Genomic DNA, 11,846 nt, shown 5'->3' with positions numbered 1-11,846 from the left:
AATATCTGGGGTGAGCAAGCCTCCTCATCCACAAAGTCCGGAGTCCAATCCCTGGGTCCCCAAATCCTGGGGTCAAAACCCCCCAAATCCCAAATCCAGGGATTGTCAAATACCCGCAAACCCTGGGGTGTCAAACCCCCCACACCCCAAATTTTAGGATCTAATCCCCCCAATCCCAGAGGACTGGGGGGGGTCACTTTCCCCCCAATCCCAAACATCCCCGCCAAAACCACTCCAGCCCTGGGGGGCACAGTGGGGTTTATTTGGGAAGGCTCCAGGTGCAATGTCTGCAGACAGACCCTGGGTACAATGCTGGGAAAGACCCCAAAAACCCCTTGGGAACCCCAAAAGCATCTGGGGGAGTGGGAAAAGGGGATTTGGGTTTATCTGGGGTAGGGGCAGCTCCAGGTGCAATGTCTGCAGAGAGACCCTGGGTACAATGCTGGGAAAAACCCCAAAAACTCCTCGGGAACCTCAAAAGCCTCTGGGGGCTGAGAAAATGGATTTGGGGTGGGGATCCAGGGTGGAAGAAGGGGATTTGGGGTAAAAGAAGAAGGATTTGGGGTGAAGAGATTTAGGGAAGAAAGAATAGGATTTAAGACAGATAAAGGAGATTTTGGGGTGAAAGAAGGAGGATTTGGGATGCACAAAGAAGGATTTAGGATGAAAAAAGGAGATTTGGGCGGGAAAAGGGGATTTAGGGTGGGGATTGAGGATTTGGGGTCAGAATTGCAGTGGGAAAAGGGGATATTGAGATGGAAAACGATTCTGTGTGGGAAAAAGGGACTTGGGGTGGAAAAAGAAGGACTTAAGATGAAAAAGGGAGAATTTGGGGTGAAAAATGGATTTTGAGTGGGTGAAGGGGATTTAGGGTGTGGAGGAGAAAATAGGGATTGGGGTGGGAATTGAGGGATTCAGGATGGGGAAAGATTTTGGGTGGAAAAAGAGGATTTAAGGCGGGCTGGAAGCATTTGGGGTGGGAAAATACAATTTGGGGTTGAAAAAGGAGATTTGGGGTGGAAAAAGGTGATTTGGGATGGGACAAAGGATTTGGGCTTTGAAAAAAAAAATTGGGGTGGGAAAAGGAAAATTTGGGGTGGGAAAAAGGAGGGTTTGGGTTAAAAAAATTAGAATTTGGGCCCAGCTGAACTTACCTGGGGGAGTGGGGGCACGTGGGGGGTTTGGAGCAGGGTCAGGACCGTTTTGGGGGCAGTTTTCTGGGATTTTGGAGTCTTTTTCTCCGATTTGGGGGCAGTTTTATGGGATTTAGGGTGTTCTGGGGTCGTTTTGAGAGATCTTAGGGTGTTTCTATGGGATTTTGGGGTGGTTTGGAATGATTTTAGGGTGTTTCTATGGGAATTTGGGGTGTTTTGGGGCGGGTTTTGGGTATTTAGGGGCAGATTTGAGGCGCTTTTTTTGGATCTCGGGTATTTTGGGCCCTTCTTTTTTTGGGTTTGGGGGTGTTTTGGTGGGGTTTGGGGTGTTTTGGGTCACTTTTTGGCGAAAGAGATCTTCATGGCGTTGCTCTGGGTGATCTTGAAGCCCTGCAGTGCCTCGCGGGCGGCGCCCGCCTGCACCTCGGTGTCAAACTCCACGAAGGCGATGTCATGGCGCCCGGGCACCAGGCGCACCTCCTTGAACCCTGGGAACCTGGGATGGGGAATGGGGTCAGGAGAGCCTGAAAAAACCTGGGACCATTCCCTCAGAAACCCGGGAATGTTCCCCAAAAAACCTGGGAATGTTCCCCCAGAAAGTTCTCCTAGAAACCTGGGAATGTTCCCCCAGAAACCCAAGAAGGTTCCCCAAAGAATCTGGGAATGTCCCCCAAAAATACTCCAGAAATGGTCCCCCAAAAACCCATAAATGTTCCCCCCAAAAGATCCAGAAGCATCCCCCTCCCAAAAAATCCTGAAACAGCCTCTTTTAGAAATCCAGCGCCATTCTCAAATATCCAGCCACGTTCCCCAAAAAATCCAGAAACTTCTCTCAAAAACCCAGAAACATTCCCCAAAACACCCAAGAACATAAAATTTCCCCCCAAAAATCCAGAAGCATACCCCCAAAAAACTTGGAAACATTCCCAAAAAGATCCAGCTATGTCCCCCAAAATCCAGAAACATTTGTTTAAAAAATCCAGAAATCCAGCTCTCCATAAATGCCCAGAATTGTTCCCCAAAAATCCAGAATTTCAGCTCAAATTCCAGACTTTTCTCCTTCAAACAATCCAAAAACCCAACTGCACCAAATATCCAGAAATGTCCCCAAAAATATCCAGCAACGCTCCCCAAAAACCCAGAAATTCAACTCCAGAAACGTTCCCCAAAAATCTGGAAACATTTCCCTCCAAAAAAAATCCAGAAACATTCCCCCCAAATATCCAACCCAGCCCCCCACCTGACTCCTCTTGAAATCCCCCAAAAATCCCAAAATTTTCCCCATATTCCAGGAACACTGCCAAATGCCCCCGAGGGAGCTCCTGGATTCCCAATGCCTGGGAATTTGGGATGGGGGGTTAGAGTCAGGAGGAGCCCAGAATTTGAGGAAATCCCTGAGAAATCCAAGGGGGCAGCCCGAGTTTGGGAAAACCCCCAGTGGTAGGAAATCACCCCCAAAATTTGACTCAAATGCTCTCAAAATGGTTTGAGAATCTCAGAATATCCCTCAAAATCCCAAAATATCCTAAATAACCCCAAAAGTCCTGCAGGATTTCCCCAAAATTCCAGGGAAACGCTCTGAAAATCTTTCAATGTTCAACTCCCCAAACATCCAACAACCCCAAAAATTCCAAAACATTTCCAAAAATCCAACATCCCAAAAATCAAAAATCCAACTCTGAATCCCACCTAAACATTCTCAATATCCACAAAAACCCAACACTCCCCAAAATCCAGAAATATCCCACAAAATACCAAAAAATTCCACCAAGTCCAGAAACATTTCCCCAAAATCCAACCCCCAAAATTCCCCAAAAACCCTCAAAATTATTCAAAACCCCCAAAATCCAACCTCCCTAAAAATCCAGAAACAATTGCCCCCCCCCACCGAAACCTTCCTGGAAAAAATCCAGAAATATTCCCAAAAATCCAGAAATGTTCCCCCAAAAAACCAGAAATCCAACTCCCCAGAAGTCCAGAAATGTTCCCCAAAAAAATTCGGGAGTTGCCCCCAAAACATCCAGAAACATTTCCCCTAAAGCATCTAGAAACATTTTCCCCAAAATCGAGAGATGGTCCTAAAAAAATCCAGAAACATCCCCTCAAAAACCCCAATAAACTCAAAGACTGAGGATCTTCCCCCAAAAGATCCATAACTGTCCCCCCAAAAAGCCAGAAGCTTTTCCCGCAGATAATCCTGAAATATTGCCCAAAATCAAGGAACTTCCTCCCAAAAGTCAAAAATATTCCCCCAAAAATCTAGAAACATTCCTCAGAATCTAGAAACTTTTTTAAAAAATCCCAGAAATGTTCCCCCAAAAACTCATAAACCTGTCCCCCCACCCCGTCCAGAAAGCTCCCCCCAAAAAAATCCTAGAGCATTCCCAAATATTGAGGAACTTCCCCCTAAAACTCCAAAGCCATTCCCAAATAAACCCAGAAATCCAACTCCCCAAAAAATCCAGAAACATTCCTCCAAAACCCCAGAAATTTACCCCTAAAAATCCAAAATCTCCCTCCCCCATCTCAAGTCCACGTATTTTCTCCGAAAAACACAAAAACATTCCTCAAAAAAATCGGGAAACAATCCTCCAAAAATCCGGATCATTCTCCCCTTCCCCGCCCCAAAAACATTCCTCCAAAACCCCAGAAATTCCCATCCAAACAATCCAGAAATTCCCCCCCAAACCCTGATATTAAAAAAAAAAAAAAAATCCAGCCCCAAGCCCCCCTCACCCCTCTCCACAAGCCCCACAATAACCCAATCCCCCAAACCCTGCCCAGAATTCCCGGAATCCCCGAAATCCCGGGAATGCCCCAGATCTCACTGGTTGAAGAGCATGGAGAGCATCAGCTCGTTGGTCTCCTCAGGGAGGTTGGTCAGGAACAGGATGTGGTTCGGAGGGTTTTCTGACAGCTGCAGGGAAATGGGAGAAAAAACCCCAAATCAGCATCAAATCTGCCCCAAATCAGGCCCAAAATCTACCTAAAGTCACACTGTATACACACTAAAAAATCTGCCCCAAAATCCTGAAAAAAAATCCACAAAAAATCTGCTCACAAAAAAACCAAAAAATCCATCTAAAAAATCCCCAAAGAAATCCCAAAATCTGACCAAAATCTCACCAAAATTCCACCCAAAAGACCACAGAGTTCTAAACCAAAAATCCCCACAAAAAATGCGCCAAAGCCCACAGAAATCCCTCAAAATCCCAACAAAAATCACTCCAAAAATCCCATAAATCCCACAGAAAAATTCCTCAAACAGTCCCACTAAATCCCCATGAAAATCCCACAGAATCCATGCAGAAAAATTTGCAGAAAAATTCCCAAATTACAAAAAATCCACCCCCAAAAATCCCTCAAAATCGTCCAAAATATCCCCACAAAATATCCCCCCAAAACTGCCACAAAATCCACTGCAAATCCATTCAAAAAAGCCACACCAAAACGATACAAATCCCCCCAAAAATGCCCCCAGGTCCCCTCAAATCCTACCCAAAATCTCAGGAAATCCACCAAAAAAATTCCCACAAAAAATTCCCTCAAAATCCCACCAAAATCCAACAAAATCTCACAAATTCCACCCCAAAAATCCCACAAGTCCCTTAAATCACTGAGGTTCTGGGGTCACTCACAGGCTGTGGGGTAGGGATCGGGGCCATTCCAGGCTGTGGGGCCATTCCTGGGGGAATTCCCGGGTTCGGGGCCATGCCTGGGGCTGGGATCATGCCCGGGGGAGGGATGTAGGGTGGTTGTCCCCCCAGGTGCGGCATCATCCGGGGCGGCTGCGCCAGCGGCGGCATCCCCTGAGGAGAGACCCCAACACACCCCACATCATTCCAAAGGAACAGACAGAATCCCAAAGCTATCCCAAACTCATCCCCTGAGGAGACCCCAACACACCCCAAATCATTCCAAAGGCACCGACAGAATCCCAAAGCTATCCCAAACTCATCCCCTGAGGAGACCCCAACACCCCCCACATCATTCCAAAGGAACAGACAGAATCCCAAAGTTATTCCCAAAGTACACTGAGAATCCCAAATCAATGTGGAATTATGCCAAATCCACACAGAATTATCCCTGGATTACCCCACAGACACATGGCCCTAAAAACCCCAAATTTTCCCAAAACCATGAAAAATTATCCCAAATTATCCCAAAATCACACCAACCAACCTCAAAATTAACCCAAATAACCCCAAAAGCACACAAAGAACCCAAAGAACTCAAATCCCCCCAAAATCCCATCCAAATCCCCCCATGCCCTCCCAAATGCCCAGGAACAATCCCGATCCCCAGGAATGATCCCAGAATCCCCCAGAACCATCCCCCAAATCCCCTGGAATCATCCCAAATCCCCCAAAATCCTCTGGAACAATCCCAAAATCCCCCTGAACCTTTCCCCAAACCCCCTGGAATGATCCCAAAATCCCCTGGAACCATCCCAAAACCCCACTAAACAATCCCAAATCCCACTAAACAATCCCTAATCTCCTAAGAACAATCCTCAAAATCCCATAAAATGATCCCAAATCATCCTGAACCATCTGCAAATTCCCCAAAATTCCCCAGAAATGCCCCAAATTCCCATAAACTGATTCCAAATCCCCTAGGAACAATCCCACAATCCCATGAATTCCCCAATTCCCCCAGGATTGATCACAAAATCCTCTAAACTGATCCCAAATTCCTGACATTCACAGACACTCCCCCCTGTGCCCCAATCCCAAATCCCATAAACCCACCCCCAAAATCCCATTAAACAATCCCAAAAGCCCTGTGAACAATCCCAAATCACATAAAACAACCCCAAAATCCCCTAAAGCCATCCCAAATCCCCTAAACCAAACCCAAATCCCCCTGGGACTCACGGGCACTGTCTTCTGTGCCCCGATTCTGATCCCAAATCCTATAAATGACCCCAAATCCCATAACACAATCCCATAAATCCCCTGGCACTCCAGGCACTGGCCCCGTACCACAATCACAAATTCCACAAATTACCCCAAATCCCATAAATGATCCTATAAATCTCCCAGCACTCACAGGCACCATCCCCTCCACCCTGATTCTGATGCCAAAATTCCATGAACGACCCCAATCTCACGAATGACTCCCAATCCTGATCCTATAAATCTCCCAGCACTCACAGGCACCATCCCCTGCACCCTGATTCTGATGCCAAAATTCCATGAACGACCCAAATCTTACGAATGACCCCAAATCCCATGAATGACCCCAAATCCCACAAATGATCCCAAATCCCACAAATTACCCCAAATCCCATGAACGACCCCAATCCCATGAATGACCCCAATCTCACAAATGACCCCCAATCCCATAAATGACCCTAAATCCTATGAACAACCCCAATCGCATGAACAACCCCAATCCCATGAATGACCCCAATCACACAAATGACCCCCAATCCCATAAATGACCCCAAATCCTATGAACGACCCCAATCCCATGAATGACCCCAACCCATGAACGACCCCAACCCCATGAATGACCCCACTCCCATGAACGACCCCAATCCCATAAATGACCCCAGTGGGATCAAACAATCCCCTGGCACTCACGGGCACTGCTCCCTGCGTGGCCCCTTGTGCTCCAGCCCCGCTCTTTTTGGGGCCAGGGGCCTCTCCCCCCTTGGCTTTGCGCTTGTCCCGTTTGCGCTCCCGGTCCCGATCCCGCTCGCGCTCCACGAACGTTCCCTTCATCTTGGCGATGATGTCTGAGTCCGTCTTGGCGTACTGGATCCGCTGGGATGGCACATTCCCGGGATTGAGGCATTTCAGGGCATTTGGGACATCTCCAGGAGGGATTTTGGGAGATTCCAGGGAGGATTTGGGGTTGTTCCAGGGGATCTGGGATCAGTCCAGGGGGATTTGGGGATGGCTCAGGGGGTTTTGGGGTTGTTCCCAAGGATTTTGGGGGGATCTGGGGAGGATTTGGGGCTTTCTGAGGGATTTGGGGGAGTTCCAAGAGGGATTTGAGGGTTTTCCACGGGATTTTCAGGGATTCTGCAGGATTTGGGGAGGTTCCAGACAGGATCTGGGGGAGTTTCAAGATAAATTACGGATTTTTGAAGGATTTTTGGAAGTTCTAGAAGGAATTCTGGGAGAATTCAGAGGAATTTGTGAGGTTCCAACAGGGATTTGGAAATTTCCAAGGGGGATTTTTGGGGTTCTGAGAGATTTGGGAGAGATTCCAGGAGGGATGCGGGGAGTTTCTGAGGGATTTTGGGGGGTTCTGAGGGGTTTTAGGGAATTTAAAGAAGGAATCTGGGGGAATTTGAGGAGGTTTCAGGGGAGGATTTTGGGGTTTCCCAATGGATTTTTGAGAGTTCTGAGGGATTTGGGAAAGGTTCCAGAAAGGATTTTGGAATTTTCAGAGGGCGTTTGGGGGAGCTCCAAGAGGAATCTGGGAGTATTTCAGGAAGTCCTAGCAGGGATCTAGGAATTTCTGAGGGATTTTGAGGAAATTCAGAGAGATTTAGGAGGGATTTGGGTGTTTCTGAGGGATTTAGGGGAATTCAGAGAGATTTTGGAGGAGCTCCAAGAGGGATTTGGAGGGCTTCCAACAGATTTTTGGGGCTTCCAGGTTGAATTTGAGGTTTCACCATGGGTTTGTCATAGAAGGGAAAGTTTTAGGAATTTCTGGCTAGATTTCAGGGGTTTTCCTGGCATTTTGGGTTTTTTTCTGGGATTTGGTTCTCAGTTTCACCATGGGTTTGTCATAGAAGGGAAAGTTTTAGGAATTTCTGGCTAGATTTCAGGGGTTTTCCTGGCATTTGGGGTTTTTTTCTGGGATTTGGTTCTCACTGGGGTTGGTTGTAGCAGAGGAAGCTTTGGGGCAGCTTCTGGTTGGATTTTGGTGCATTCCTAATAGGATTTGGGATTTTTTTGGTGGGATTTTGGGGATATTTGAGGCTGCATTTTGGGTTTTTTTCCACCAGGAATTCAGGATTTTCCCCAGAATTCCAGGATTTTTTCCCCAAAACGTCAGTTTTCTGCCCAAAATGTCACAATTTTCCCTCAGGTTTGGGTATCACCATGGGCTTGTTGTAAAAGGGGAAGCCTTAGGGTGTTCAGGGTGAATTTGGAGGACTACAGGTTGGATTTTGGGGATACTTGAGGCCACATTCTGGCATTTTTTTCCCCAGAATTTCAGAGTTTTTCCCCAAGTTTCTGTCCCACTGTGGGCTTGTCATACAAGAGGAAGCTTTGATTCCTGGTTTTATTTGAGGGAGTTCCCAGAGGATTTTTGGTAGATTTCCAGCTGGATTTTGATTTTTTCGCCAGGAATTCAGGTTTTTTTCCCCAAAATACCAGGATTTCTCCCCAAAATTCCAGTGTTTTTCCCCAGAATTTCTGTTTCATCATGGGTGCGTCATAGAAGGGGAAGCTTTGAGGTGTTCACGGTGAATTTGGAGGGATTACAAGTTGGATTTTGGAGATATTTGAGGCCAGATTTTAGCAGCTTTTCCCTAGAATTCCAGTTTTTTTTCCTCAAATGTCAGAATTTCCCCCCAGTCTCTGTCTCACCATGGGTTTGTCGTAGAAGGGGAAGCCCTGCATGGAGCGCAGGGCGTTGGTGGCACTGCTCATCTCCTTGAAGATGACAAAGGCCTGGCCCCGCATGCGGAGACTGCGCGACACCAAAATGTCCAAAATCTGCCCAAACTGCGAGAAAATGGCGTAGAGGGACTTCTTCAGCTCTGGGGACAGAGTGACAGTATGGTGACCATGGGGACAGCACGCTGGCAATGGGGACAGCACAGGGGACAGCCTGAACCCCTGGGGACACCCACGGACAGTCTCAGACCCCCCAGCCCCCTCCTCACCGTCCTTCTTGATCTTCTCGTTCAGGTTGTTGATGTAGATGGTGTGGTTGGGCCGGGGGTCCTGCACTGCCATGGCCGGGACCGCTCTGTGGGGACAGGGGGACTTTGGGGGAGTCTGGGAGGGCTGCAACCCCTTCACCCCCTGGCACCCCCCCTTCAGGTGCCGCCAGACCCCCAAATCCACCCCAGACCCACCTAATCCCACCCCCAATTACCCTCAGACACACCCAGACCCCCCAAAATTGACCCCAGACCCACCTGAGACTCCCCAAAACCCCCTCAGACTTGCCTGAGATCCCCCCAAATTCCCTCAGACTTCCTCAAATTCCCCCCAGTCCCACCTCAGAACCCCCCAGATGCCCCCAATGCCCCTCAGACCCCCCTAAACCCACCTGAGAACCCTCCAGACCCTCTTGAGTTCCTCCTCAAGCCCCCTCAGACCTCCTCATTCCTCCCCAAACTGACCTCAGAACCCCCTATTTCCCCTTAACCCCCTCCAAAATCTCCCATTTCTCCTCCGACTTACCTTCAGACCCCCCAATCAACCTCAGATCCCCCCCCCAATTTCCTCCCAAATCCACCTCAAACCACGGAAAAACTCCTCAAACCACCAAAATTTCCCCTAAATCCGCCCCGGACCCACGTCGGACCACTCAATTCTGCTCATTCCTACTTCAGAAGCTCCCATTTCCCCTCAAATCCCCCTCAGAAAGCCCTCAAACCCGCCCAATGCTCCCCAAAACCGCCTCGGACAACTCAATTCCCCTCACACCTACCTCAAACGCCCCCAATGCCTCTCAAATCCCCCTCAAACCTCCCCAATTCTCTTCACGTTCGCCGCAGATCCACTTCACCCCTCACAAAAGCCACTCAAACAACCCCAATTCCCCCCAAACCCATTCCCGACCCACCTTAGATACCCCCCTTTTCCCCTCAGTTTCCCCCCCGGACCAACCTGAGATCCCCCTAATTATCCCTCAGACCCCGCAAAAAACTCTTAAACCCGCCCAATTTCCCCCAGATCCATCCCGCAGCGACCTAAGACGCCCCACTTCCCCTCAGACCCGCCTCGACGCCCACCCATTTCCCCCCAAAGCCATCTAAACCCCCCACTTCCCCTCAGACCCGCCCCGACGCCCACCCATTTCCCCCAAAGACATCTAAACCTCCCACTTCCCCTCAGACCCGCCTCAAAGCCCACCCATTTCCCCCAAAAACCATCTAAGACCTCTCCATCCATTTTCTCCCCAATTTTTACCCCTTTTTTCCCCATTTTTTTCGAATTTTTCCCCAATTTTTCCCTGTTTTCCCCCATTTTATTGCCATTTTATTGCCAATTTTTTCCCAATTTTTCCCCATTTTTTCCCCATTTTATTCCCACTTTCCCCCAAAAAAATTCTCATTTCTCCTTTATTTTTTCCCCAATTTTTCCCCCATTTTCTCCCCAATTTTTTCCCCATTTATTCCCAATTTTTCCCCCATTTTCTCTCCAGTTTTCCCTCATTTTCCCCCAATTTTCCCCCAATTTTTACCCCTTTTTTCCCCATTTTATTCCAAATTTTTCCCCAATTTTTTCCCAATTTCCCCTAATTTTTTTCTCATTTTATTCCCATTTTTCCTCCATTTATTCCCCATTTTTCCCCATTTTATTCCCATTTTTCCTCCATTTATTCCCCATTTTTCCCCATTTTATTCCCAATTTTTCCCTCGTTTTCCCCCAATTTTTCTCCATTTTCCCCCCAATTTTTAACCCTTTTTTCCCATTTTATTCCCATTTTATTCCCAATTTTTCCCAATTTTTCCCCCAATTTCCCCCCAAAGCCATCTAAACCCCCCACTTCCCCTCAGACCCGCCCCGACGCCCACCCATTTCCCCCAAAGACATCTAAACCTCCCACTTCCCCTCAGACCCGCCTCAAAGCCCACCCATTTCCCCCAAAAACCATCTAAGACCTCTCCATTCCCTCATACCTCACCTCAGCTATCCTCCTCAGCCGCTCTCCCCTCACAATCTACCGCGCCTCCTGCTACCGCCGCGACCGCGTCCGCCGCGTGCGCGGGCCTCTTCCAACTAAGAGCGGCACCGTCCCCTTTCAACCAATAGCGGCGCGATCCTCCCCAAACCAACCAATCACCGCGCGGCTTGCCTCAGCAACGCCCGCCTCCCCCACGCAGCTCCAGCCAATTAGAGGCGAGCCGGAAGTAGCGCCCTCTGACCCTGGGGCCGGGCATGAGGCGGGGTCCCGTTCCTCCGCCGTGACCCCGGGCGCGGGCGGGCGCTGCGGGAGGCGCTGGGGGAGCACGGAGGGCTCGGGAAGCTGCTGGGGCGGCCGGGACAGGTGGGGGAGCCGCGGGGGAGGGTTGGAGGATGGGGGTTAGGGAGGGCTGCGGGGTCCTAAGAGGGGATCGTGGGAGGGTCTTGGGGGGTTCTGGTGGGGTCTTGTGGGGGATATTGGGTGGGGAGCATCCTGAAGGGGTCTGGAGGTGTCAAGGAGGTTCTGGGGAGGGGTCCTGAGGCATTGTGGGGGGATCTGGGATGGTGGGATGGGTCCTAAGAGGGGTCTCGAGAGGGGGTAGGGTCTTGGGACAGGCTTTGGGGGATTGGTGTGGGGATATTTCTACTTGGGGCAGGGTTTGGGGGATGTGGTGTGGGGGTATTTCTGCTTGGGGCAGGTTTGGGGATGTGGTGTGAGGGTATTTCTGCTTGGGGCAGGTTTGGGGATGTGGTGTGAGGGTATTTCTGCTTGGGGCAGGTTTGGGGATGTGGTGTGGGGGTATTTCTGCTTGGGGCAGGGTTGGGGATGTGGGGTGGGGGGATTTCTGCTTGGGGCAGGTTT

The 11,846-nt window shown here is 49.3% G+C and overlaps 1 protein-coding gene and 1 long non-coding RNA gene across 3 annotated transcripts in view; one reads left to right on the top strand and one right to left on the bottom strand.

The window, feature by feature from the left end:
* Positions 1-247: 247 nt before the first annotated feature.
* On the bottom strand, positions 248-11,090 carry SNRPA (small nuclear ribonucleoprotein polypeptide A). Of its 2 annotated transcripts, none has more exons than XM_041411145.1 (7): positions 10,981-11,090; positions 9,010-9,095; positions 8,711-8,883; positions 6,743-6,925; positions 4,793-4,963; positions 3,983-4,071; positions 248-1,650 (listed from the first exon to the last, which is right to left on the bottom strand). In XM_041411145.1, the coding sequence occupies exons 2-7, from the start codon at positions 9,080-9,082 to the stop codon at positions 1,491-1,493; spliced, it is 849 nt and encodes a 282-aa protein (XP_041267079.1). In that variant the 5' UTR covers positions 9,083-9,095; positions 10,981-11,090; the 3' UTR covers positions 248-1,490. The 2 variants fall into 2 exon arrangements, with proteins under 2 accessions (XP_041267079.1, XP_041267078.1); XM_041411144.1 differs by having other exon boundaries at positions 10,986-11,077.
* A 123-nt stretch (positions 11,091-11,213) lies between these two features.
* LOC121339400 overlaps positions 11,214-11,846 on the top strand; it is a 2,235-nt gene continuing 1,602 nt past the window's right edge. The window contains exon 1 of the long non-coding RNA XR_005953176.1: positions 11,214-11,348. This is a non-coding gene — a long non-coding RNA (uncharacterized LOC121339400). The remainder of the gene's footprint in view (positions 11,349-11,846) is intronic.

Source organism: Onychostruthus taczanowskii, unplaced genomic scaffold (genome assembly GCF_017590055.1).
Source record: "Onychostruthus taczanowskii isolate IOZ18803 unplaced genomic scaffold, ASM1759005v1 scaffold344, whole genome shotgun sequence".
In the NCBI taxonomy this organism is placed as follows: Eukaryota; Metazoa; Chordata; class Aves; order Passeriformes; family Passeridae; genus Onychostruthus; species Onychostruthus taczanowskii.
The sequence above is the reverse complement of the archived record's forward strand: the minus strand, read 5'-3'. Positions and strand labels throughout refer to the sequence as shown.